The 27538-nt window shown below is 60.4% G+C and overlaps 2 protein-coding genes and 1 long non-coding RNA gene across 4 annotated transcripts; 2 read left to right on the top strand and 1 right to left on the bottom strand.

Moving 5' to 3' along the window:
* Window positions 1–632: 632 nt before the first annotated feature.
* On the top strand, window positions 633–11778 carry LOC138101569 (mediator of RNA polymerase II transcription subunit 25-like; the record flags this gene model as incomplete). Its single annotated transcript, XM_068999346.1, is given in 9 exon segments — window positions 633–650; window positions 1825–1910; window positions 2243–2300; window positions 3232–3339; window positions 4826–5014; window positions 8865–9070; window positions 10324–10462; window positions 10464–10521; window positions 11540–11778. Coding segments are annotated over 9 exon segments (972 nt in total), but the record flags the coding sequence as incomplete, so codon positions are not given.
* LOC138101571 (uncharacterized) lies at window positions 5869–7665 on the top strand. Of its 2 annotated transcripts, none has more exons than XR_011147195.1 (3): window positions 5869–6076; window positions 6683–6773; window positions 7603–7665. It is a non-coding gene; the product is annotated as an uncharacterized lncRNA (long non-coding RNA). The 2 variants fall into 2 exon arrangements; XR_011147196.1 differs by lacking the exon at window positions 5869–6076 and adding an exon at window positions 6353–6413.
* Window positions 11779–15960: 4182 nt separating the features above from the next.
* Window positions 15961–27286, bottom strand: LOC138101568 (sulfotransferase 2B1-like). The gene is made up of 8 exons (XM_068999345.1): window positions 27266–27286; window positions 25736–25898; window positions 24220–24428; window positions 22340–22466; window positions 21107–21201; window positions 19278–19458; window positions 17604–17723; window positions 15961–16061 (listed from the first exon to the last, which is right to left on the bottom strand). The coding sequence occupies exons 2-8, from the start codon at window positions 25866–25868 to the stop codon at window positions 15961–15963; spliced, it is 966 nt and encodes a 321-aa protein (XP_068855446.1). The 5' UTR covers window positions 25869–25898; window positions 27266–27286.
* Between the last annotated feature and the right edge of the window lie 252 nt (window positions 27287–27538).

The raw sequence follows: 27538 nt of genomic DNA, 5'->3' as shown, positions 1-27538 counted from the left end.
GGGTTTGGGGTGAATTGGGGGGGTCCTGGGGGGGTCCTGGGGGGGTTTGGGGTGAATTGGGGGGGTCCTGGGGGGGTTTGGGGTGAATTGGGGGGGTCCGGGGGGGTCCTGGGGGGTCCTGGGGGGTTTGGGGTGAATTGGGGGGGTCCTGGAGTAGCAGGAGGTGAATTGGGGGGGTCCTGGGGGGGTCCTGGGGGGGTTTGGGGTGAATTGGGGGGGTCCTGGAGTGGCAGGAGGTGAATTGGGGGGGTCCGGGGGGGGTCCTGGGGGGGTCCTGGGGGGTTTGGGGTGAATTGGGGAGGTCCTGGGGGGGTCCTGGGGGGGTTTGGGGTGAATTGGGGAGGTCCTGGGGGGGTCCTGGGGGGGTTTGGGGTGAATTGGGGGGGTCCTGGAGTGGCAGGAGGTGAATTGGGGGGTCTGGGGGGGTCCTGGGGGGGTCCTGGGGGGGATTTGGGGGGTTTGGGGTGAATTGGGAGGGTCCTGGAGTGGCAGGAGGTGATTGGGGGGGTCCGGGGGGGTCCTGGGGGGGTCCTGGGGGGGTTTGGGGTGAATTGGGGGGGTCCTGGAGTGGCAGGAGGTGAATTGGGGGGTCCGGGGGGGTCCTGGGGGGGGTTTGGGGTGAATTGGGGGGGGTCCTGGAGTGGCAGGAGGCGAATTGGGGGGGGATCCTGGGGGGGATTGGGGAGATTTTGGGGTGAATTGAGGGGTTTTAGGGGGATTTGGGGGGATTTTGGGGTGAACTGGGGGGGTTTTAGGGGGATTTTGGGGTGAATTGAGGGGTTTTAGGGGGATTTGGGGGTGAATTGAAGGAGTTTTAGGGGGATTGGGGGGGATTTTAGGGTGAACTAGGGGGGTCCTGGGGGAATTTGGGGGGTCTGGGGGAGTTTTTGGGGTGCTCTGGGTGGGTTTTAGGGGGATCTGGGGGGATTTTGGGGTGCATTGGGGGGGTCTGGGGGTTCTTTGGGATGAATCGGGGGGATGCTGGGGAAGTTTTGGGGGGATCTGGGGGAGGTTTTGAGGGATTTTGGGGTGCTGGGGGGTTTGGGGGATGAATTAAGGGGGAGGGGTCCTGGGGGGGGGTTTAGGGCGATTTTGGGGTCCTGGGAGAACTTTTGGGGTCCCTGGTGTTGGTTTGGGGTGGAATAAAAGGAACAACTTGGGGATCAAAACTTCTCTTTAACCCCCCCCAAAATTTCTTGGGGGACCCTAAATCCTCTGGGGGATCCCCCAAATCCTCCGGGGGACCCCCCTAAATCCTCTCTGGGACCCCCTAAATCCTCTCTGGGACCCCCCAAATCCTCTCGGGGACCCCCTAAATCCTCTTGGGGACCCTAAATCCTCTTGGGATCCCCCAAATCCTCTTTGGGACCCCCTAAATCCTCTGGGGGACCCCCCAAATCCTCTCAGGGACCCTAAATCCTCTCGGGGACCCCCCCAAATCCTCTCGGGGACCCCCTAAATCCTCTCGGGGACCCCCCAAATCCTCTTGGGATCCCCCAAATCCTCTTTGGGACCCCCTAAATCCTCTGGGGGACCCCCCAAATCCTCTCGGGGACCCCCCAAATCCTCCGGGGGACCCCCTAAATCCTCTGGGGGATCCCCCAAATCCTCCGGGGGACCCCCTAAATCCTCTTTGGGATCCTCTAAATCATCTCGGGGATCCCCAAATCCTCTCGGGGATCCCCCAAATCCTCTTTGGGACCCCCTAAACCCTTTGAGGACCCTAAATCCTCTTTGGGACTCCCCAAATCCTCTCGGGGGACCCCCTAAACCCTCTTTGGGACCCCCTAAATCCTCTGGGGACCCCCCAAATGTCCCCCCCAGAAACCCAAACCGGCCCTGGTGGACTCGAGCACGAAGCTGACGCGGTCCCTGCCCTGCCAGGTCTACGTCAACGCCGGCGAGAACCTGTGAGTTTGGGGCATTTTGGGGGATTTTGGGGGATTTTGGGGGATTTGGGGGGTTTTTGGGGGGATTTTGGGGGTGTTCGGGATGAATTTGGGCCATCCTGGGCGGCTTTTAGGGCCGTTTTGGGGGTGGTGGAAAAGGGGTAAAAAAGGGGGTGTGGAGCAGGGTGGGGGGAGTGGGAGGAGGTTTTTGGGGGGTTTTGGGGGGTTTTGGGGGGGTCCCGGTTGGTTTTTTGGGGTGGTGTGGGAATTTTGGGGCGCAGGGAGGGGGGGTCCTGGAATGGGGGGGGGGGAGCTTTAGGTCACCCCCTTTTTTTTTTGCTCTCTTTTCCCAGGAAAACGGATCAGTGGCCCCAAAAGCTGATCATGCAGCTCATCCCACAGCAGCTCCTGGTGCGGCTTTGGGGGGGATTTGGGGGGTTTTGGGGGGGATTTGGGGGGATTTTGGGGTGGTTTTGTGGGATTTGGGGTGGTTTTGTGGGATTTGAGAGGGTTTCTGTGGGATTTTGGGGTGGTTTTGTGGGATTTGGGGTGGATTTGTGGGGTTTGAGAGGGTTTCTGTGGGATTTGGGGTGGTTTTGGGGTGGACTTGAGGGGAGTTTTGTGGGATTTTGGGGTGGTTTTGTGGGATTTGGGGCGGATTTGTGGGATTTGAGAGGGGTTTGGTGGGATTTTAGGGTGGATTTGTGGGATTTGAGGGGGGTTTTGTGGGATTTTGGGGTGGTTTTGTGGGATTTGGGGTGGATTGGTGGGATTTGAGGGGGTTTCTGTGGGGTTTTGGGGTGGTTTTGTGGGATTTTGGGGTGGTTTTGTGGGGTTTGAGAGGGTTTCTGTGGGATTTTGGGGTGGATTTGTGGGATTTGGGGTAGATTTATGGGATTTGAGAGGGGTTTGGTGGGATTTTGGGGTGGATTTGTGGGATTTGAGGGGGTTTGGTGGGATTTGGGGTGGTTTCTGTGGGATTTGAGGGGGATTTTGGGGTGGTTTTCTGGGATTTTGGGGTGGTTTTTTTGGGATTTGGGGTGGTTTTGTGGGGTTTTGGGGTGGTTTTGTGGGGTTTTGGGGTGGTTTTGTGGGATTTGGGGTGGTTTTGTGGGATTTGAGGGGGATTTTTGTGGGATTTTGGGAGCTTTTGTGGGATTTTAGGGTGGATTTGTGGGATTTTGGGGTGGATTTGTGGGATTTGGAACAGAGATTTGTGGAATTCGAGGGAATTTTGTGGGATTTGGAGGGGTTTTTTGGTGGGATTTGGGATGGATTTGTGGGATTTGGGGTGGATTTGGGGGATTTGGGGGGTCCTGACCCCCTGTTTTGACCCCCCCAGACCACCCTGGGCCCCCTTTTCCGGAATTCCCGGATGGTTCAGTTCCATTTCACCAACAAGGATCTGGAGTCGCTCAAGGGGCTCTACAGGATCATGGGCAACGGCTTCGTAAGGACCCCAAAATCATCTTGGGGACCCCAAAATCATCCCCAGGGACCCCAAATCGTCCTCAGAGACCCCAAAATCATCCCCAGGGACCCCAAAATCATCCTCAGAGACCCCAAATCATCCTCAGGAACCCCAAAATCATCCCCAGAGACCCCAAAATCATCCCCAGGGACCCTAAATCATCCTCAGAGACCCCAAAATTGTACCCAGGGACCCCAAAATCATCCTCAGAGACCCCAAAATCATCCCCAGAGACCCCAAAATCATCCCCAGGGACCCCAAAATTGTACCCAGGGACCCCAAAATCATCCTCAGAGACCCCAAAATCATCCCCAGAGACCCCAAAATCATCCCCAGGGACCCCAAAATTGTACCCAGGGACCCCAAAATCATTGTCAGAGACCCCAGAATCATCCTCAGGGATCCCAAAAACACCCCTGGGACCCCAAAAACACCCTCAGAGACCCCCAAAATTGCACCCAGGGACCCCAAACCCATCCAGGACCCCCCAAAATCCCCCCCAGACCCCCCCCAAATTCAGCCAGGACCCTCCAGACCCACCCAGGACCCCCCAAAGCCCCCCCCAGACCCCCCAAACACATCCAGGACCCCCCAAAATCCCCTCAAACCCATCCAGGACCCCCCAAAATCCCCCCCAGACCCCCCCAAACCCATCCAGGATGCCCCGAAATCCCCCCCAGACTCCCCCAAACCCATCCAGGACCCCCCAAAATCCCCTGAAACCCATCTAAGACCCCCTAAAAGCCCCCCATACCCATCCAGGACCCCCAAAATCCCCCGCAGAGCCCCCCAAACCCCATCCAGGACCCCCCAAACCCATCCAGGACCCCCCAAAATCCCCTCCAGACCCCCCAAAACCCATGCAGGACCCCTAAAATCCCCCCAAACCCATTCAGGACCCCCAAAATCCCCCCCAGGGCCCCCCCCAAACCCATCCACAACCCCCCAAACCCATGCAGGACCCCCTAAAATCCCCCCAAACCCATTCAGGACCCCCCAAAATCCCCCCCAGGCCCCCCCAAACCCATGCAGGACCCCCTAAAATCCCCCCAAACCCATTCAGGACCCCCCAAAATCCCCTCCAGACCCCCCAAAACCCATGCAGGACCCCCTAAAATCCCCCCAAACCCATTCAGGACCCCCAAAATCCCCCCCCAGGCCCCCCCCAAACCCATCCACAACCCCCCAAACCCATGCAGGACCCCCTAAAATCCCCCCAAACTCATTCAGGACCCCCCAAAATCCCCCCCAGGCCCCCCCAAACCCATTCAGGACCCCCCCAAAATCCCCCCCAGGCCCCCCCAAACCCACCCAGGACCCCCCCAAAATCCCCCCCCCGGCCCTCCCAAACCCATCCAGGACCCCCCCAAACCCACCAGGACCCCCCCAAAATCCCCCCCCAGACCCCCCCAAACCCCATCCAGGACCCCCCAAAAACCCGGCGCCGTGGCCGTGTCCTTCCCAGGCGGGCTGCGTGCACTTCCCGCACACGGCCCCGTGCGAGGTGCGGGTGCTGATGCTGCTCTACTCGTCCAAGAAGAAAATCTTCATGGGGCTGATCCCCAACGACCAGAGCGGCTTCGTCAACGGCATCCGCCAGGTCATCACCAACCACAAGCAGGTGCAGCAGCACAAGATGGACCAGCAGCGAGGGGTGAGACCCCAAAAACACCCCAAAAACACCCCAAAAACACCCCAAAATCCTACAGACCCCGTAAATCCCCTACAGACCCCATAGAGTCCCTACAGACCCCATAGAAACCCTCCAGGTCATCACCAACCACAAGCAGGTGCAGCATCACAAGATGGACCAGCAGCGAGGGGTGAGACCCCAAAAACACCCCAAAAACATCCCAAAATCCTGCAAACCCCATAAATCCCCTACAGACCCCATAAATCCCCTATAGACCCCATAGAGTCCCTACAGACCCCATAGAAATCCTCCAGGTCATCGCCAACTGCACACAGGTGCAGCAGCACAGGATGGACGAGCAGCGAGGGGTGAGACCCCAAAAACACCTCAGAATACCCTGAAAACATCCCAAAAACACTCCAGAAACATCCCAAAATCCTACAGACCCCGTAAATCCCCTACAGACCCCACAGAGTCCCTACAGACCCCATAGAAACCCTCCAGGTCATCACCAACTGCACACAGGTGCAGCAGCACAAGGTGGACCAGCAGTGAGGGGTGAGACCCCAAAAACACCCCAAAAACACCCCAAAAACACCCCAAAATCCTACAGACCCAGTAAATCCCCTATAGACCCCATAGAGTCCCTACAGACCCCATAGAAATTCTCCAGGTCATCACCAACCACAAGCAGGTGCAGCAGCACAAGATGGACCAGCAGCGAGGGGTGAGACCCCAAAAACACCCCAAAAGCACCCCAAAATCCTGCAAACCCCATAAATCCCCTACAGACCCCATAGAGTCCCTACAGACCCCATAGAATCCCTACAGACCCCATAGAGTCCCTACAGACCCCATAGAAACTCTCCAGGTCATCACCAACCACAAGCAGGTGCAGCAGCACAAGGTGGACCAGCAGCGAGGGGTGAGACCCCAAAAACATCCCAGAAACACCCCAAAATCCTGCAAACCCCATAAATCCCCTACAGACCCCATAGAGTCCCTACAGACCCCATAGAAACCCTCCAGGTCATCACCAACCACAAGCAGGTGCAGCAGCACAAGATGGACCAGCAGCGAGGGGTGAGACCCCCAAAAATATCCCAAAAACACCCCAAAATCTTGCAAACCCCATAAATCCCCTACAGACCCCATAAATCCCCTATAGACCCCATAGAGTCCCTACAGACCCCATAGAAACTCTCCAGGTCATCACCAACCACAAGCAGGTGCAGCAGCACAAGGTGGACCAGCAGCGAGGGGTGAGACCCCAAAAACATCCCAAAAAACACCCAAAATCCTAGAGACCCCATAAATCCCCTACAGACCCCACAGAGTCCCTACAGACCCCATAGAAACCCTCCAGGTCATCACCAACCACAAGCAGGTGCAGCAGCACAAGGTGGACCAGCAGCGAGGGGTGAGACCCCAAAAACACCCCAAAACCACCTCAAAAACATCCCAAAATCCTACAGATCCCATAAATCCCTTATGGACTCCACAGAGTCCCTACAGAATCCATACATCCCTTCCAGATCCCTTTCTGGGGGATCTTAGGGTGTCTTTTTTGCCCCCCAAAACACCCCTAACCTTTTTTGGGGTATCTTTGGTGCCCCCCAGCCCATTTCTGGGGGGGGGTTTTGGGGTCTCTGCTGCCCCCCCAGCTCCCCAATTTCTCTCTCTCCACAGTTGGGGGGCTCAGCCCCCGTCCCCGGGGCCCCCCCCATTCCTGCCCAAGCAGCCGGGGACCCTCCCCGTGACCTCGGGGGTGCAGCCACAGGTAAGGGGGAATTTGGGGTGGTTTTGTGGGAAAAACCCCTGGACGGGGTTTTCACAGCTCTCACCTTTTTGTCTTCGCGTGTTTCCTCTCTTCTTTCTTCTCGTTTCCCGCTCTTTTCTCCCCTCGTGTTTCCCTCCCTTTCCCCTCACGTTTCCCTCCCTTTTCCCCCCTCACGTTTCCCGCTCTTTTCTCCCCTCACCTTTCCCTCCCTTTTCCCCTCTCGCTTTTCCCTCCCTTTTCTCCCCTCACGTTTCCCTCCCATTTTCCCCCTCACCTTTCCCGCCCTTTTCTCCCCTCACCTTTCTCCCTCTTTTCTCCCTCACCTTTCCCCCTCTTTTCTCCCTTTTCTCCCCTCACCTTTCCCTCCCTTTTTTCTCCCCTCACGTTTCCCTCCCTTTTCCCCTCACGTTTCCCGCTCTTTCTCCCCTCACGTTTCCCTCCCTTTTTTTCTCCCCTCACGTTTGCCGCTCTTTTCTCCCCTCACATTTCCCTCTCCTTTCTCCCCTCATGTTTTCCACTTTATTTTCCTTCACCTTTCCCTCCCTTTTCCCCCTCACCTTTCCCGCCCTTTTCCCCTCACCTTTCCCTCCCTTTTCTCCCCTCACCTTTCCCTCCCTTTTCCCCTCACCTTTCCCTCCCTTTTCCCCCCTCACTTTTCCCTCCTTCTTCTCCCCTCACCTTTCCCGCTCTTTTCCCCCTCACCTTTCCCTCCCTTTTCCCCCCTCACGTTTCGATTTGAGGTGGTTTTTGTGGGATTTGGGGCGGATTTGGGGGTTTTGGGGGGTCCCTAAAGCCCCCCAGACCTCACATCGTGCTTCCCCTGCCAAAGGTGAGCCCAAGCCTGGCTCAGGTCGGCATCATGGAGGAGCAGCAGCGACAGCAGAGCCTGGTCTGGGGGGGTCTGGGGGGATTTTGGGGGGTCTGGGGGGGATTTTGGGGGGTCCTGGATGGGTTTGGGGGGGTCTGGGGGGGATTTTGGGGGGTCCTGGATGGATTTGGAGGGGACTGGGGGGCATTTTGGGGGGTCCTGGATGGGTTTGGGGGGGTCTGGGGGGGATTTTGGGGGGTCCTGGATGGGTTGGGGGGGGTCTGGGGGGAATTTTGGGGGGTCCTGGATGGGTTTGGGGGGGTCTGGGGGGAATTTTGGGGGGTCCTGGATGGGTTTGGAGGGGTCTGGGGGGCATTTTGGGGGGTCCTGGATGGGTTTGGGGGGGTCTGGGGGGGATTTGGGGGATCCTGGATGGGTTTGGGGGGGTCTGGGGGGGATTTTGGGGGTCCTGGATGGGTTTGGAGGGGTCTGGGGGGGATTTTGAGGGGTCCTGGATGGGTTTGGGGGGGTCTGGGGGGAATTTTGGGGGGTCCTGGATGGGTTTGGGGGGGTCTGGGGGGAATTTTGGGGGGTCCTGGATGGGTTTGGAGGGGTCTGGGGGGCATTTTGGGGGGTCCTGGATGGGTTTGGGGGGGTCTGGGGGGGATTTGGGGGATCCTGGATGGGTTTGAGGGGGTCTGGGGGGGATTTTGGGGGTCCTGGATGGGTTTGGAGGGGTCTGGGGGGGATTTTGAGGGGTCCTGGATGGGTTTGGGGGGGTCTGGGGGGGGATTTTGGGGGGGTCCTGGATGGGTTTGGAGGGGTCTGGGGGGCATTTTGGGGGGTCCTGGGTGGGTTTGGAGGGGTCTGGGGGGGATTTTGGAGGGTCCTGGATGGATCTGGGGAGTCTGGGTGCAATTTTGGGGGGTCCTGGATGGGGTTTGGGGGGTCTGGGGGGGATTTTGAGGGGTCCTGGATGGGTTTTGGGGGGACATGGGGGGGGTCCTGGAGGCTTTGGGGGTCTGGGGGGTCCTGGGTGGGTTCCGGAGGGGGTCCCTTGGTGGCTCTGGGGGGTGTTGGGGGGACCCTGGATGATTTTTGGGGGTGTTTTAGGGGGTCTCGGATGGGTCTGGATGGTCTTGAGGGGACCCTGGCTGGATTTGGGGGGGGAGTGGGGGTCACAGAACATTTTGGGGGGAAGGCTCCCTTTGCTCTGTGGGATTTTGGGGGGGTCCCCAACACCCCCTTTTCCTGCACACCCCCTCTCTCTCCCCCCCCCCCAGTTACAGCTCCGGGCGCAGCAGCAGCAGCCGCAGCCCCCCCCGGCCCCCTCGGCCGCCCCCGCGCCCCCCCCCGGCCCCCCAAAACCCGGGACCCCCCCCAGGCCGGGCCCCCCCAACCCACCCAAGCTGGGGGGGGGGCTCTGCTGCGCCCCCAAAACCCCGGGGCCAACCCCCAACTGCGGAGCCTCCTGCTCAGCCAGCAGCCGGTGAGCGACCCCAAAAACCCCCCCGAAAAAACGGGGAGCCCCCAAAGTAGAGACTCCCAAAAAACGGGGAGCCCTCCCAAAATAGAGACTCCCCAAAAAACGGGGAGCCCCCAAAATAGAGACTCCCCAAAAAAACGGGGAGCCCTCCCAAAATAGAGACTCCCAAAAAACGGGGAGCCCTCCCAAAATAGAGACTCCCCAAAAAAACGGGGAGCCCCCAAAATAGAGACTCCCAAAAAACAGGGAGCCCTCCCACAATAGAGACTCCCCAAAAAACGGGGAGCCCCCAAAATAGAGACTCCCCAAAAAAACAGGGAGCCCTCCCAAAATAGAGACTCCCCAAAAAAACGGGGAGCCCTCCCAAAATAGAGACTCCCCAAAAAAACGGGGAGCTCTCAAAATAGAGACTCCCCAAAAAAACGGGGAGCCCCCAAAATAGAGACTCCCCAAAAAAACGGGGAGCCCTCCCAAAATAGAGACTCCCAAAAAACGGGGAGCCCCCAAAATAGAGACTCCCAAAAAACGGGGAGCCCTCCCACAATAGAGACTCCCCAAAAAAACGGGGAGCCCCCAAAGTAGAGACTCCCCAAAAAAACGGGGAGCTCTCAAAATAGAGACTCCCCAAAAAAACGGGGAGCCCCCAAAATAGAGACTCCCCAAAAAAACAGGGAGCCCCCAAAATAGAGACTCCCAAAAAACGGGGAGCCCCCAAAATAGAGACTCCCCAAAAAAACGGGGAGCTCTCAAAATAGAGACTCCCCAAAAAAACAGGGAGCCCCCAAAATAGAGACTCCCAAAAAACGGGGAGCCCCCAAAATAGAGACTCCCCAAAAAAACGGGGAGCCCTCCCCCCAAAAAAAAAGGGACTCCCCCAAAACAGGGAGCCCCCCCAAAACTCAGGATCGGGGCTTCCCCTCAGGTTAATTTTTGGGGGGGGGGGGGTTGGAGAACTCTGAGGGGCCCCAAAAATGGGGGGAGGGGTGGAATTTCTGGGGGGTTCTTGGGGGAATTTTTGGAGGGGGGAGGGCTCTTAAAATTTTCGGGGGGACTTTCCAGGGGGTTCTTGGGGGGATTTGGGAGGGGAATTTTTTGGGGGGAGGGGGCTTCTTGGGAAGGTTTGGGGGGGGGGGATCTAAAAATGGGGAGGGGGAGAGGAAGGAACTGAAGATTTTTGGGGCTGGGGGGTGGGGGGGGTTCCTGGTAAGGGAGGGGTCGTTTTTGGGGTGCCCCCCTGACTCTCTGGTGTCCCCCAGCCCCAAGGGGGGGTCCCGCCCCCGGCGCAGCCCCTGCACCACCTGCAGCCCCCCCCGGGGGCCCCCCCCGGCGCAGCCCCTGCTGCCCCCTCCCCACCAGGCCTTGGGGGCGGGGGGGGGGCAGCTGCCCCTCCTGCACCCCCCCCCCGGGGCAGCCCTGGCCGGGGCAGCTGGGGGGGCCCCGCGCCCCGATCCCAGGTGAGTGACCCCAAAAACCCCCCCCAGAACCCCCAAATCCTTCTGGGAACCCCAAATCCTCCTGGGAACCCCCAAATCCTTCTGGGAACCCCAAAATCCTCCTGGGAACCCCCAAAACACACCTGGGACCCCCCCAAAACACACCCAGGAACCCCAAAATAAATCCCCCTAGAACCCCCAAATCCTTCTGGGAACCCCAAATCCTCCTGGGAACCCCAAAAAACCCCCCCCAGAACCCCCAAATCCTTCTGGGAACCCCAAAATCCTCCTGGGACCCCCCCCCAAACACATTTGGTAACCCCAAAATAAATCCCCCCAGAACCCCCAAATCCTTCTGGGACCCCCAAAACCACCCCAGGGACCCCCCAAAACCCTCCTGGCACCCCCCCAAAACACACCCGGGAACCCCAAAATAAACCCCTCCAGAACCCCCAAATCCTTCTGGGAACCCCAAAACCACCCCAGGGACCATCCAAACTGCCCCTGGGACCCCCAAAACCACCCCCAGGTACCCCCAGAATGTCCCTGGGATCCCCCAATTTACCCTGGGAACCCCAAAACCACACCAGGACCCCCCAAACCACCCCCAGGTACCCCCAAATTGCTCCTGGTACCCTCCAAAATGCCCCTGAGACCCCCAAAATGCCCCTGAGACCCCCCAACCACCTTTGGGATCCCCAAACCTCTCTTGGGATCCCCAAAATGACCCCCTGGTACCCCCCAAATGTCCCTGGGATCCCCCAATTTACCCTGGGAACCCCAAAACCACATCAGGACCCCCCAAACCACCCCTGGGATCCCCCAAACCACCCCCAAGTACCCCCAAAATATCTCTGGGACCCCCCCCAATTTACCTTGGGAACCCCAAAACCATCCCCAGGTACCCCCAAATTACTCCTGGCACCCCCCCAAAATACCCCTGAGACCCCCAAAATGCCCCTGAGACCCCCCCCAAACCCACCTTTGGGACCCCAGGGTCAGTTTTGGGGTCCCCCCTGACCCCGCTGTGCCCCCCCAGGGCAGATGCTGCTGCCCCCCGGCCCGCGGGGCCCCGTCCCCCCGGGGGGGCTCCAGCCCGTGCAGACCCCCAGCGTGATGGAGGAGGACATCCTGATGGACCTCATCTAGGGGGGACACGGGGGGGGGGAACCCCCAAAATTTGGGGGGGTGAGACCCCCAAAATACCCCCAGAGACCCCAAAATATCCCTCAAAAAAAAAAACCCCAAATACCCCCAAAAGGACCCGACCCCCCCCCCCCCCCCAAATCAGGGATCCCCAGAGCGAGACATGGATGGACCCCACTGGGGGGGAGTCCCCAAAATTTGGGGAGATCCCCCCCTGGGACCCCCAAACCACCCCCTGGGGACCCCCCCCTCCCATTTTCCCCTTTTTTTTTTCCTTGCTTTGCTGAATTAAAGAAGAATTTTTGCACTTGATCCGGTGAAAAACTGGGAATTTTGGGATCCGGGAAGGTCTGGGAGGAGGGGGAAATTTGGGATGGGGAGGGAGGGGGTTATCCCAGGATCCAGGAAAGAATCTGGGATCGGGGGGTGGAATCTGGGATCGGGGGGTGGAATTTGGGATCGGAGGGTGGAATTTGGGATCGGGGGGTGGAATTTGGGATCGGAGGGTGGAATTTGGGATCGGGGGGTGGAATTTGGGATCGGGGTGGGGGGGGGGGGGGGGGTGGGGATGGTTTTCCTGGGTTCTGGGATCTTCTCAGATCCAGAACCTTCTCCTGAGCTCCGGCATCTCCTCCCGGTGCTCCCAGGGACACCCAGGAACTCCTTGGATTCCACAGAAACCCCCCCAAAATTCCCGGTTTCACCCAGAAACCGACCTCCAGAATTCCCGACCGCTTCCCTTCCCTTTGACTCCACGAATTTTTGGGATGGAACCGCTGGAGAACAGACCCAAACCCCAGCCGGGTTCGGAGGGACACACCTGGCGCAGGTGCCCGGGCAGGCAACGCCCGGCGGCACCCGGGGTCATCCCGGGATGAGCCGAATCCGGGCGGGTCTTGGGTCTGTTCTCGAGTGGTTCCATCCCAAAAATTCGTGGAGTCAAAGGGAAGGGAAGCGGTCGGGAATTCTGGGGCAGTTTTGTCTGAAAATCGAACGGGAAGGAAGGGGTGGAGCCTGGGGAGTCTCCGGTGAAAGCGAAAGCTCTCGTTCCCAGAAACCAGGGGCTGCTGGAGCCCAGGGAGGAGGGGAAGGGGCCCGGCTGAGCCCAGAGCACCGGGAGGAGACCCCGGAGTGGGGGGAGAAGGGGCTGGAGCCGGGGAGAGCCCGGAGCTGAGGAGGAGATTCCGGAGCTGAGGAGGAGATTCCGGAGCTGAGGAGGAGATTCCAGAGCTGAGGAGGAGATTCTGGAGCTGAGGAGGAGATCCCGGAGCTGAGGAGGAGATTCCAGAGCTGAGGAGGAGATCCCAGAGCTGAGGAGGAGATTCTGGAGCTGAGATTCCGGAGCTGAGATTCCGGAGCTGAGGAGGAGATTCCGGAGCTGAGGAGGAGATTCCGGAGCTGAGGAGGAGATTCTGGAGCTGAGGAGGAGATTCCGGAGCTGAGATTCCGGAGCTGAGATTCTGGAGCTGAGGAGATCCCGGAGCTGAGGAAGAGATTCTGGAGCTGAGGAGATTCCGGAGCTGAGATTCCGGAGCTGAGGAAGAGATTCCGGAGCTGAGGAGATCCCAAAGCTGAGGAGATCCCGGAGCTGAGGAAGAGATTCTGGAGCTGAGGAAGAGATTCCGGAGCTGAGGAAGAGATTCCGGAGCTGAGGAAGAGATTCCGGAGCTGAGATTCTGGAGCTGAGATTCTGGAGCTGAGATCCCGGAGCTGAGGAGGAGATTCTGGAGCTGAGGAAGAGATTCCGGAGCTGAGGAAGAGATTCCGGAGCTGAGATTCTGGAGCTGAGATTCTGGAGCTGAGATTCCAGAGCTGAGGAGGAGATCCCGGAGCTGAGGAAGAGATTCTGGAGCTGAGGAGCTTCCGGAGCTGAGGAGGAGATTCCGGAGCTGAGGAAGAGATTCCAGAGCTGAGATCCCAGAGCTGAGGAGAGCCCAGAGCTGAGGAGGAGATTCTGGATCTGAGGAGATCCCAGAGCTGAGGAGATCCCAGAGCTGAGGAGAGCCCAGAGCTAAGGAGGAGATCCCAGAGCTGAGGAGGAGATCCCGGAGCTGAGGAGATCCCAGAGCTGAGGAGGAGATCCCGGAGCTGAGGAGATCCTGGAGCTGAGGAGATCCTGGAGCTGAGGAGATTCTGGAGCTGAGGAGATCCCAGAGCTGAGGAGGAGATCCCAGAGCTGAGGAGATCCCGAGCCAGGATGGGGTTGAACGTCAGCCGCTTTGTGGAGATCCAGATCTCCAACAAGACCCGAAACTTCACCCTGAGGAACGCCGGGTGAGTCCAGGGGGCCATCGGGGAGGACCCTCGGGGGTGCGGGGGGGGCAGCTCCGGGTGGGATCTTGGTGCCGGGCTGGGATCCTCTCCAGGGCTCGGGGCCATCTCCCGGCTCCCAGCACCTCCCAGTGCCGCTGGGACGATTTCCCCGCGCTCCCGCCGCCCCTCCGTTGATCCCCCCCTTCCAATTCCTCTCTCCAGGACCTACTTCTTCAGCGGCCACGCCCTCAACCCCCCGCAGGACGTGGCCCCCGGCTCCTCCAGAAGCTGCAAGTTCACCAACAACTCCTTGTTCTGGGGCGCCAACGGGGTCCTGGCCTTCGAGGCCGAGTCCTTCACCTTGGCCATCTACTTCTCCAACCCCATCGACTACAACAGGTTTTCCGTGGAGATGGGCCTGGAGCTGTCCCGGGACAAGGTTCACACGAGCAACCTGCAGGCGGTCTACGACCGCCTGGTCAAGATCTCCCACCATCCTCCCGGGAGGAACGCCATGTTCCCCTTCGCCATCCTCAAGGAGAACCAGGAGGAAGCGCGGCTCAGCGCCGGCCCCGTCGAGGTGACGGCCACCGTGTCCAGGGGCCGGAGCGCGGTCATCAGGGTGACGGTGCGGGAACACGGGCAGGCGGAGGAGGAAGCCAGGGCAGAGACGGCCAGCCCGGGGAAACACGTCCAGGAGAAGTGAGAGCACCTGCGGGACCTCCAGGGGAACCTCGTGGGCAGCCCTGGAACCGCACGGGAGCCCTGAGAACCCCACAGAGACCCCCGGAACCCCGCAGAGACCCCCGGAACCCCCCAGAACCCCGCAGAGACCCCTGGAACCCCACAGAGACCCCCGGAACCCCCCAGAACCCCACAGAGACGGCCCTGGAACCCCACAGAGACCCCCGGAACCCCCCAGAGCCCCGCAGAGACGGCCCTGGAACCCCGCAGAGACCCCCGGAACCCCCCAGAACCCCGCAGAGACTCCCGGAACCCCACAGAGACCCCCGGAACCCCACAGAGACGGTCCTGGAACCCCGCAGAGACCCCCGGAACCCCGCAGAACCCCACAGAGACCCCCGGAACCCCGCAGAGACCCCCGGAACCCCCCAGAACCCCGCAGAGACCCCCGGAACCCCGCAGAGACCCCCGGAACCCCCCAGAACCCCGCAGAGACTCCCGGAACCCCGCAGAGACCCCCGGAACCCCCCAGAACCCCACAGAGACCCCCGGAACCCCACAGAGACCCCCGGAACCCCACAGAGACGGTCCTGGAACCCCGCAGAGACCCCCGGAACCCCCAGAACCCCGCAGAGACCCCTGGAACCCCGCAGAGACCCCCGGAACCCCCCAGAACCCCGCAGAGACCCCCGGAACCCCGCAGAGACCCCCGGAACCCCGCAGAGACCCCTGGAATCCCTCAAACACCCCTGGAACCCCGCAGAGACCCCCAGAACCCCATAGAGACCCCCAGAATCCCACAGACACCTCCAGAACCCCACAGACATCCCCAGAACCCCGCAGAGACCCCCGGAACCCCGCAGAGACCCCCGGAACCCCCCAGAACCCCACAGAGACCCCTGGAACCCCACAGAGACCCCCGGAACCCCCAGAACCCCACAGAGACCCCTGGAACCCCGCAGAGACCCCCGGAACCCCACAGAGACCCCTGGAACCCCACAGAGACCCCCGGAACCCCCCAGAACCCCACAGAGACCCCCGGAACCCCTCAAACACCCCAAGAACCCCACAGACACCTCCAGAACCCCTCAAACACCTCCAGAACCCCGCAGACACCCCCAGAACCCCACAGAGACCCCCAGAATCCCACAGCGACCCCCCAGAACCCCACAGACACCCCCAGAACCCCTCAGGCACCTCCAGAACCCCGTGGGCAGCTCTAGAAACCCCGCAGACACCCCCAGAACCCCACAGAGAGTTCTAGAACCCACAGACAGATCTAGAAACCCAGAGAAACTTTCCAGAGCCCTGCAGAAGCATCTAGAAACCCACCCAACCCCCCCCCCCCCCGATGCCTCTGGAGCCCTGGAGACCCCTCTAGAACCTTGTGGGAGCCTCTAGAGCCCCGCAGACCCTTCTAGAACCCTTCGCAGAGACCAGGAGATCCTTCAGCAGAACCTCTCGGGCACCGGGAGAACCTTGGAGAAACCACCGGGACCTTCTGGACACCCCCGAGAACGTCACGGACACGGCGGGGTTGGGGCGTCCCAGCCCCTCTTTTGGGGTGCCCCAACTCCCCCCTCGCCTCCCCACCCACCTCACCTTTCCCTCCCTTTTCCCCCCTCACATTTCCCTCTCTTTTCTCCCCTCACGTTTCCCGCCCTTTTCCCCCCTCACATTTCCCGCTCTTTTCTCCCTTTTCCCCCCTCACCTTTCCCTCCCTTTCCTCCCTCATGTTTCCCTTTCCCCCCTCACGTTTCCCGCTCTTTTCTCCCTTTCTCCCCTCACCTTTCCCTCCCTTTTCCCCCTCACCTTTCCCTCCTTTTCCCCCCTCACATTTCCCTCCCTTTTCCCCCCTCACATTTCCCTCTCCTTTCTCCCCTCACGTTTCCCACCCTTTTCCCCCCTCACCTTTCCCTCCCTTTTCTCCCCTCACCTTTCCCGCCTCGGGACCCCTCCCCAAAATCCCCAAGACCCCTCCCCAAAAAACCCCTGTGATTGCCCCCAAAATCCCCAGCACGCCTCCCCCAAAAAAACCCCTGGGATTCCTCCCAAAAATCCCCGAAACCCCTCCCCAAAAAACCTCTGGGACTCCTCCCCAAAAAAAACCCTGGGATTTCCCCCCAGAAACCCCTGGGATTCCTCCTAAAAAATCTCGGTATTTTCCCCCCAAAAATCCCCATGGACCCCTCCCCAAATTCCCCAAATTTCTCACAGGAAGAGCCCCCCTGGAGCCCCCCCTTCATCATCACCAGCAGCACCGGCACGACCCCTCCCCAGATAAACCCCCTCCCCAAATAAACCCCCCCTTTGGCATCAATTAACGGCACCATTGATTGGTCTTTATTAATTAGCCCAATTTGGGGAGGGGTCCTGCCTTTGGGAGGCCCCCGAAGGCACTGGGGGGCAGATGTGGGGACGCCCAAACTGGGGAGGGGGTCTTGGGGGGCTTTAGGGGGTCTCAGAGAGGTCCTGGGCAAATTTGGGGGTTCCTGGGGGGGTCTCTGGGGGTCTCCTCCCCTTTTGGGGGATCCCAGGGTTCCTTGGGGGGGTCCTGGGGGGACATCCAAGCTGGGGGGGTCATGGGGAGGGGGCTCCGGGGGGGTCCTGGGGGGTTTTTGGGGGGTCCTGAGCCATTTCTGGGGGGTCCTGAGCCATTTTTGGGAGATCCTGGGGGGTTTTGGGGGTGTCCTGAGCCATTTTTGGGGGGTCCTGAGGGGTTTTTGGGGGGTTCTGGGGGGTTTTTGGGGCATCCTGAGCCATTTCTGGGAGGTCCTGAGCCATTTTGGGTGGGTCCTGGGGGGTTTTGGGGGCATCCTGAGCCATTTTGGGGGGGTCTTGGGAGGTTTTGGGGGGGTCCTGAGCCATTTCTGGGGGGTCCTGAGGGGTTTTTGGGAGGTCCTGAGGGGTTTTTGGGGCATCTGGAGCCATTTCGGGGGGGGTCTCCCCTTCTTCTGGGGGCTCCCCGCCCGTGCTGCCCTCCGGGGGGGGGTCCCGAGGGGATTTTGGGGGGGTCTCGCCCTCGGGGGGGGGGTCCCAGGGGAAGGAGACCCCCAGCCCCGCCATTCGCTCCCGGTACACGAGGTCGAAGCGCCGGCTCTGCTCCGGGCTCAGGTGGTTCCGCCAGTCCCCCGAAATCCCTGCGGGAACGGCGCAAAACGGGGAAATCGGGGCTCGGACCCCTCTAAAATCCCACTCCCCAAAAACTCCCACCCACCCCCCCCCCCCCCCCAAAAAAAAATTCCCACCCCCAGAGCTGGGAAGGAGCCACAAACCCCCCGCCCCCAAAAAAACCCCAAAACAAAACCTTTCAGGAAGTGCCAAAATCCCACAAAAAATCCCCAAATTCCACCCCTGGAACTGCCCCCAAAACCAGGAGGGACCCCCTGAATTCCCCCAAATACGGCCCCGATGTCCCCAAATGTCCCAAATCCCCAAAATGTCCCCGAATCTCCCAAATCTCCCCAACACCCCAATTGTCCCCAATTGTCCCCAAATCCCCCAACACCCCCAGATGTCCCCAACACCCTCAGTGTCCCAGATGTCCCCACTGTCCCCAACACCCCCCAGATGTCCCCGCTGCCACCCCCGCCGCGGTGCCACCCCGGTGCCCATCCCGGTGCCCACCCCGGTGCCACCCCGGTGCCACCCCAGTGCCCACCCCGGTGCCCACCCCAGTGCCCACCCCGGTGCCCACCCCAGTGCCCACCCAGTGCCCACCCCAGTGCCCATCCCAGTGCCACCCCAGTGCCCACCCCGGTGCCACCCCAGTGCCACCCCGGTGCCCACCCCAGTGCCCACCCCGGTGCCCACCCCGGTGCCCACCCCAGTGCCCACCCCAGTGCCCACCCCGGTGCCACCCCAGTGCCCACCCCGGTGCCCACCCCAGTGCCACCCCAGTGCCACCCCGGTGCCCACCCCAGTGCCACCCCAGTGCCCACCCCGGTGCCACCCCAGTGCCACCCCAGTGCCCACCCCGGTGCCACCCCAGTGCCACCCCAGTGCCCACCCCGGTGCCCACCCCGGTGCCCACCCCAGTGCCACCCCAGTGCCCACCCCGGTGCCCACCCCAGTGCCCACCCCGGTGCCACCCCAGTGCCACCCCAGTGCCACCCCGGTGCCCACCCCAGTGCCCACCCCGGTGCCACCCCGGTGCCACCCCAGTGCCACCCCAGTGCCCATCCCAGTGCCACCCCAGTGCCCACCCCAGTGCCCACCCCAGTGCCACCCCAGTGCCCACCCCGGTGCCACCCCAGTGCCCACCCCAGTGCCCACCCCGGTGCCCACCCCAGTGCCCACCCCGGTGCCACCCCAGTGCCACCCCAGTGCCACCCCGGTGCCCACCCCGGTGCCCACCCCGGTGCCCACCCCAGTGCCCACCCCGGTGCCACCCCGGTGCCACCCCAGTGCCACCCCAGTGCCCATCCCAGTGCCACCCCAGTGCCCACCCCAGTGCCCATCCCAGTGCCCACCCCAGTGCCCATCCCAGTGCCACCCCAGTGCCCACCCCAGTGCCCACCCCAGTGCCACCCCAGTGCCCACCCCAGTGCCCACCCCAGTGCCACCCCAGTGCCCATCCCAGTGCCCACCCCAGTGCCCATCCCAGTGCCACCCCAGTGCCCACCCCAGTGCCCACCCCGGTGCCCACCCCAGTGCCCACCCCAGTGCCACCCCAGTGCCACCCCGGTGCCCACCCTTGCGCAGGAAGGGCCCGCGCCGCCGGTCCAGGATGAACTGGGGGCTGCGGCTGAAGTTGCTCATGGGGTTGTGGCTCATGGCGGCGAAGGAGGCGTTGGCCACCACGGCGTCCAGCGCGGCCGCGCTCAGGCGGCGCCCCAGGAAGGCGCAGAGGCGCTGGACGCTGCCACGCAGGTCCTGGGGACAGCCGGGGACATCGGGGACAGCAGGGACAGCCGGGGGACATCAGGGGACACCCAGGGACATCGGGGACAGCCGGGGACATCGGGGGACACCCAGGGACATCAGGGACAGCCGGGGACATCGGGGACAGCAGGGGACACCCAGGGACATCAGGGACACCCAGGGGACATCAGGGACACCCAGGGGACATCAGGGACAGCCAGGGACAGCCGGGGGACACCCAGGGGACACCCAGGGACATCAGGGGACACCCAGGGGACATCAGGGACAGCCGGGGACATCGGGGACAGCAGGGGACACCCAGGGACATCAGGGACAGCCGGGGACATCGGGGACAGCAGGGACAGCCGGGGGACAGCCAGGGACATGAGGGGACATGAGGGGACATCAGGGACACCCAGGGGACATGAGGGGACACCCAGGGGACACCCAGGGGACATCAGGGACAGCCAGGGACAGCCGGGGGACACCCAGGGGACACCCAGGGACATCAGGGGACACCCAGGGGACATCAGGGACACCCAGGGGACATCAGGGACAGCCAGGGGACAGCCAGGGGACATCAGGGGACAGCCAGGGGACATCAGGGACAGCCAGGGGACATGAGGGGACATCAGGGACACCCAGAGGACACCCAGGGGACATCAGGGGACATCAGGGGACATCAGGGACACCCGGGGGACATGAGGGGACATCAGGGACAGCCAGGGGACACCCAGGGGACATCAGGGGACATCAGGGACACCCGGGGGACACCCGGGGGACACCCAGGGACATCAGGGGACATCAGGGACACTCAGGGGACATCAGGGACAGCCAGGGAACACCCAGGGGACAGCCAGGGGACATCAGGGGACATCAGGGACACCCAGAGGACACCCAGGGGACATCAGGGGACACCCAGGGGACACCAAGGGGACATGAGGGACATGAGGGGACATCAGGGACACCCGGGGGACACCGAGGGGCACAAGGGGACACTGAGGGGACACTCAAGGGACACTCGGGACACTCAGGGACACGCGGGGACACTTGGGGACACTCAGGGGACACTCAGGGGCATGAGGGGACACTGAGGGGACACTGAGGGGACACTGAGAGGACACTGGGGGGACACTCAGGAGATTTGGGGACATGGGGGTGACCCTGAGGTGACCCTGGGGACGCTGAGATGAGGCTGGGGTGGCCCTGGGGACACCGAGGGGACACCGGGGGTGAGCCGAGGGTGGCACAGGTGACCCCAGGGTGACCCCCAGGTGACCCCCAGGTGACCCCAGGTGACCTCAGGTGACCCCAGGTGACCCCCAGGTGACCCCAGGTGACACCAGGTGACCCCAGGTGACCCCCGGGTGACCCCCAGGTGACCCCCAGGTGACCCCAGGTGACCCCAGGGTGACCCCAGGGTGACCCCAGGGTGACCCCAGGTGACCCCCGGGTGACCCCAGGTGACCCCAGGGTGACCCCAGGTGACCCCAGGTGACCTCAGGTGACCCCAGGTGACCCCAGGTGACCCCAGGGTGACCCCAGGTGACCTCGGGTGACCCCAGGTGACCCCAGGTGACCCCCAGGTGACCCCGAGGTGACCCCAGGGTGACCTCAGGTGACCCCAGGTGACCCCCGGGTGACCCCCAGGTGACCCCACCTGCTGCAGCTCCTCGTAGCTGATCCAGAAGAAATTCTCGCGGCCCCGGAGCTGGAGCCACCCCCGGACGTGCTGGAACCAGGAGCCGAAGGGCACTGGGGACACGGGGACATCGCTGGGGACAGCGCTGGGGGCGCCGGCGGGGCCCGAAACCCCCAAATCCGCCCCAAAATCCCTTCGGATCCCCCCAAATCCCCAATTTCTGACCTCAAATCCGCCCCAAAATCCCTTCGGATCCCCCCAAATCCCCAGTTTCCCACCCCAAATCCGCCCCAAAATCCCTTCAGATCCCTCCTGGCCCCAAAATTCCTTCAGATCCCCCCAGATCCCCTATTTCCCACCCCAAATCCGCCCCAAAATCCCTTCAGATCCCCCCAAATCCCCAATTTCTGACCCCAAATCCGCCCCAAAATCCCTTCGGATCCCTCCCAATCTCCAAGTTCTGACCCCAAATCTGCCCCAAAATCCCTTCAGATCCCTCCCGGCCCCAAAATCCCTTCAGATCCCCCCAAATCCCCAATTTCCCACCCCAAATCTGCCCCAAAATCCCTTCAGATCCCCCCAAATCCCCAATTTCCCACCCCAAACCCACCCGAGACCACCCCGAAATCCCCCTGAATCCCCCCAAATCCCCCAAATCCCCCTCAATCTGCCGAATAACCACCCCAGCTTCCCAAACTCTGAACTTCTGACCCCCAAATCGCCCTCAAAATCCCCCAAAATCCCCCCCAAAATCCAGCAAAACCTTCGAAATCGCGGAAATTCCCAATAAAACCTCCCCAAATCCCCCCCCCCAATCCCTCCCAAACCCCCCAAAATTCCCCCAAATCCTCCTCAAATCCCCCTAAATCCCCCCAATCCCTCCCAAACCCCCCTAAATTCCCCCAAATCCTCCTCAAACCCCCGAAAATCCCCCCAAATCCTCCCTAAATCCCCCCAAATCCCCTCCCAATCCCTCTCAACCCCCCCAAATCCCCCCAATCCCTCCCAAAATTCCCCCAATCCCTCCCAAACCCCCCTAAATCCCCCCAAATCCTCCTCAAATCCCCCCAAATCCCCCAAATCCTCCCAAACCCCCCTAAATCCCCCCAAATCCTCCTCAAACCCTCCTAAATCCCCCCAAATCCTCCTCAAATCCCCCTAAATCCCCCCAAATCCTCCTCAACCCCCCCCAAACCCCCCCAAATCCTCCTCAAACCCCCCCAAAACCCCAAACCCCCCCGAATTCGGCACCGTCGCCCTCCAGGAACTTCTCCATGAACTCCTCGAGGCTCCCGGGGTCTTTGTAGGGTCGGAAGATCCGCGCGAAGTGGAACAGGGACACCAGGACGTCCTTGGGGTCCCGCACGGTGTAAATCACCTGGGGAGGGGGGGGCACGGCCGTGGGGGACCCCAAAAATCCCCCCAAACCCCAAAAATCCCGAACCCCCCCCCCGAATCCCACCTTCCTGACCCCAAATCCCATCGAAATCCGACGTTTCTGACCCAAAATCTGCTCAAATCCCATCCAAGTCTGACACTCCCGCCCCCAAATCCGACATTTCTGACCCCAAACCCCTCATTTCTAACCCTAAATCCCTAATTTTTCCCCCCAAAATCCCCGTTTTTTTTCCCCAACCCCCCCGTTTTTTCCCCAAATCTCCGTTTTCCCCCAAATCCCCGGGGTTTTTTACCCCAAATCCCCGGCTTTTCCTCCAAAATCCTCATTTTTTCCCCCAAATCCCCGGTTTTTCCCCCAAACTCCCCGTTTTTCCCCCAGACTCCCATTTTTCCCCCCCAAATCCCTGTTTTTTTCCCCCCAAAATCCCCATTTTCCCCCCCAAATCCCTGTTTTTTCCCCCAAAATCCCCATTTCCCCCCCAAATCCCCGTTTTTCCCCCCCAAATCCCCATTTTTCCCCCAAAATCCCCATTTTCTTTCCAGAACCCCCGTTTTTCCCCCAGTCTCCATTTTCCCCCAAATCCCCGGGTTTTTTTCCCCCCAAAATCCCCATTTTCCCCCCCAAATCCCCGTTTTTCCCCCCAATCCCCATTTGTTCCCCCAAATCCCCCGTTCCTGACACCAAATCTCCCACAACGCCCCCTTTTCCCCCCCGAAATCCCCCATTTTTTCCCCAAAAAACCATTTCCCCCCTGTTTTTTCCCCCAAAATCCCCATTTCCCCCCCCAAATCCCCGTTTTTCCCCCAAAAATCCCTGGTTTTTTCCCCCAAATCCCTATTTTTGACCCCAAATCCCCATTTTTCCCCAAATCCCCATTGTTTTCCCCCACATCCCCATTTTCCCCCCAAAATCCCCGTTTTTTCCCCCCAATCCCCATTTTTCCCCAAATCCCCATTTTTTCCCGCACATCCCCATTTTTTCCCCCAAATCCCCATCCCCCCCCCCAAAATCCCCGTTTTTTTCCCCAAATTCCCGTTTTTCCCCCCCAGAATCCCAGTTTTCTTTCCCGAATCCCGTTTTTTCCCCAAATCCCCGTTTTTTCCCCCCAAATCCCCGTTTTCTTTCCAGAACCCCCGTTTTTCCCCCAAATCTCCATTTTCCCCCAACCCCCCGGTTTTTTTTCCCCCAAATCCCCCGTTCCTGACACCAAACCTCCCACAACCCCCCCATTCCCCCCCCGAAATCCCCCATATTTTCCCCAAAAAAACCCATTTCCCCCCCGTTTTTTCCCCCAAAATCCCCATTTTTTCCCCCAAATCCCCGGTTTTGACCCCAAATCCCCATTTTTGACCCCAAATCCCCATTTTTCCCCAAGTCCCCATTGTTTTCCCCCACATGCCCATTTTTTCCCCCAATCCCCGTTTTTCCCCCCCCAAAATCCCCGTTTTCTTTCCCGAACCCCCCGTTTTTTCCCCAAATCCCCGTTTTTACCCCCCAAATCCTCATTTTTTCCCCAAATCCCCGTTTTTCCCCCCAAATCCCCCGTTCCTGACACCAAACCTCCCACAACCCCCCCGTTTTCCCCCCCGAAATCCCCCATATTTTCCCCCAAAAAAACCCATTTCCCCCCCGTTTTTTCCCCCAAAATCCCCATTTCCCCCCCCCCAAATCCCCGTTTTTCCCCCCGAATCCCCGTTTTTTGCCCAAAATCCCCGTTTTTTCCCCCAGAAACCTTGGCCTTGGAGCCGAAGAAGGCCCTGGGGAACATCTGCACGGGCAGGTGCGAGCTGATGATGCGGGGCCGGGCGTTGCCACGAGCCCGCCGGTAGCCCAGGAGCGTCTCCAGCCACGGGCCCCGGTCCCAGTTGGGCACCGAGCGGCACCAGCCGGGATCCCCGTCCTGGCGGATCAGGCTCAGGATCTCCAGCATCCACACCGTCCCTAAAAACGGGAGTTTTCGGCAATTTTGGGCGTTTTATTGGGTTTTTTAATGGGTTTTTTCTGGATTTTTAAGGGGGTTTTTTTCTGGGTTTGAAGGTTTTCGGGTGGTTTTTGGGGTCTCTTTGGGGTCCCCGTCCTGGCGGATCAGGCTCAGGATCTCCAGCATCCACACCGTCCCTAAAAACGGGAGTTTTCGGCAATTTTGGGCGTTTTATTGGGTTTTTTTAAGGTTTTTTAAGGGTATTTTCTGGTTTTTTAAGGTTTTTTCTGGGCTTTTTTAAGGGTTTTTGGGGTCCCTTTGGGGTTCCTGTCCTGGCGGATCAGGCTCAGGATCTCCAGCATCCACACCGTCCCTAAAAAACGGGAGTTTGCGGCAATTTTGGGCGTTTTATTGGGTTTTTTAATGGGGTTTTTAAGGTTTTTTTCTGGATTTTTAAGGGTGATTTTGCAGTTTTTTGGGGGTTTTTTGGGGTCTCTTTGGGATCCTCATCCTGGCGGATCAGGCTCAGGATCTCCAGCATCCACACCGTTCCTAAAAAATGGGAGTTTTCGGCAATTTTGGGCGTTTTATTGGGTTTTTTAAACGTTTTTTTCTGGATTTTTAAGGGGGTTTTTTCTGGGTTTGAAGGGTTTTCGGGTGGTTTTTGGGGTCTCTTTGGGGTCCCCGTCCTGGTGGATCAGGCTCAGGATCTCCAGCATCCACACCGTCCCAAAAAACGGGAGTTTTGGGGAATTTTGGGCGTTTTATTGATTTTTTTAATGGGTTTTTAAGGTTTTGTTATGTTTTTTTAAGGTTTTTTTGGGGGTTTTTTGGGGTCCCTTTGGGGTCCCCGTCCTGGCGGATCAGGCTCAGGATCTCCAGCATCCACACCGTCCCTAAAAATCGGGAATTTGGGGTTTTTGGGTAATTTTTGGGGGTCATCTTGGGTTTGGTTTTTTTTTTTTTTGCGGTCGTTTTGGGGTCTCTGGGGCCGTTTTGGGGTCATTCTGGGGCTCCCTATGAGGTCTCTGGGCCTGTTTTGGGGTCCTTTTGGGGATTTTTTGGGCTCTCTGGGGCCATTTTGGGGTCGTTTCGGGTTTTTTTGGGAGTCCCTTGGGAGCCCGGGGGATCAGGCTCAGGATCTCCTGGATTTCCCCAAAACCCCCGGATTCCCCCCCAGATTTCAGGGTCCCCCTCCCCATCCTTGGCTCCCTTTGGGGTCCCTCCCTGAGCCCCCCACGCGTCCCCCCCACCCCAAAATCCCGCGATCTCGGCCTGGATTTTTGGGATTTTCCCGAAATCGCCGTTTTTGGCCCCAAATCCGCACCCGATTTCTGGTAGGTGACGTTGAAGACGTCGTCGTCCTCCACGGGGAAGTCGCGGGCGGCCTCGAGGCCGCGGGGGGAGTAAAGGAGCCCCGGGAACGTCACCCCCCCGTGCTGGAAGTACCCGCGCGACATCGGGGGCACCTGGGGGGCACCTGGGGGCACCTGGGGGGCACCTGGGGGGAGGGAGCGGCCTCGTCCCCGAAACCCCGAAAAATCCCCCCGAAAACCGCCCCAGAATCCCCCAAAAACCGCCCGAAATCTCCCCAAAACGCGCTCCAGAATCCCCCCAAAACCACCCGAAATCTCCCCAAAAAACGCCCCAGAATCCCCCAAAAACCACCCGAAATCTCCCCCCAAAAACGCCCCAGAATCCCCCCAAAAACGCCCCAGAATCCCCCCAAAACCACCCGAAATCTCCCCCAAAACCGCCCCAGAATCCCCCAAAAACCACCTGAAATCTCCCAAAAACCGCCCCAGAATCCCCCAAAAAACGCCCCAGAATCCCCCAAAAACCACCTGAAATCTCCCCAAAAAACGCCCCAGAATCCCCCCGAAACCACCCGAAATCTCCCCAAAAACCGCCCCAGAATCTCCCCAAAAAACGCCCCAGAATCCCCCAAAAACCACCCGAAATCTCCCCAAAACCCGCTCCAGAATCGCCCCAGAAACTCCCCAAATTCCCTCCAAAATTCCCCCCAAAACCTCCCGAAATTCCTCCCAAAACCGCCCCAGAATCCCCCAAAACCGCCCCAAATTCCCTTCAAAATCTCCCCAAAGTTCCCCCAAAAACAACGCAAAATTGCCTCCAAAATCCCCCCCCAAACCTCCCGAAATTCCCTCCAAAATCCCCCCCAAAACCGTCCCAGAATCCCCCAAAAACCGCCCCAAATTCCCTCCAAAATCCCCCCAAAACCGCCTCAAATCCCCCAAAACCTCCCGAAATTCCCTCCAAAATATCCCCAAAATTCCCCCCAAAACCGCCCCAAATCCCCCCAAAACCTCCCAAAATTCCCTCCAAAATATCCCCAAAATCCCCCCAAAACCTCCCGAAAATTCCCCCAAAAAACCGCCTCAAATTCCCTCCAAAATCTCCCCAAAGTTCCCCCCAAATCCCCCCCAAAACCGCCCCAAATCCCCCCAAAATGCCCCGGGAGCCGCCGGGGGGGGGCGGGGCACAGAGGGACGCGGGGGGGGGGGGATTTTGGGGAGGTTTTTGGGGCATTTTGGGCGGTTTTTGGGCGATTTCGGACCCACGCGGGGGGGGGCAGGTCCCGGTGAGGTTTTTTGGGGAGTTTTTGGGGCGATTTTGGGGTGTTTTTTGGGGGGGTCCCGGAGCCGCCCCTCCCTCCCTCCCCCCCCCTCCGCTGTCGGTTCCACGGCAACGCCGCGGGTGGGGGAGGGGCGGGACCCGCGTGGGCCCCATGGGGGGGTGGGGGTGGGGGAGGGGCGAGGAACCTCCCCCGACCCCCCCGCTCCCCTCCCCCAGCCCCAAACCCCCCCAAAAACCTCCCCAAAATCCCCTCCCCCACCTTCACCTGCAGCCGCGGCCGCACCTGAGCGGGGGGGGGGAGGAGGGGGGGAGGGGTGGGGTGGGGGAGGGGCCACGCGTGACCCCACCCGCCCCTCCCCCACCCCCGCTTTACGCAACACCCCCCGGACCGGTTCCCCTCCCCCACCCCGCTCACGGCAAATTTGGGGCTCACCCCAAAAAGTTTTGGGGATCCCCCCCTCCCCCCCCCCCCCCTCAATTTTTGGGCTCCTCCCCCTTTAAATTTTGGCGACCCCCAAAATTCGCCCCCCCC

This window comes from Aphelocoma coerulescens, unplaced genomic scaffold (genome assembly GCF_041296385.1).
Source record: "Aphelocoma coerulescens isolate FSJ_1873_10779 unplaced genomic scaffold, UR_Acoe_1.0 HiC_scaffold_340, whole genome shotgun sequence".
In the NCBI taxonomy this organism is placed as follows: Eukaryota; Metazoa; Chordata; class Aves; order Passeriformes; family Corvidae; genus Aphelocoma; species Aphelocoma coerulescens.
This window is presented reverse-complemented; position numbering and strand designations above follow the sequence as displayed.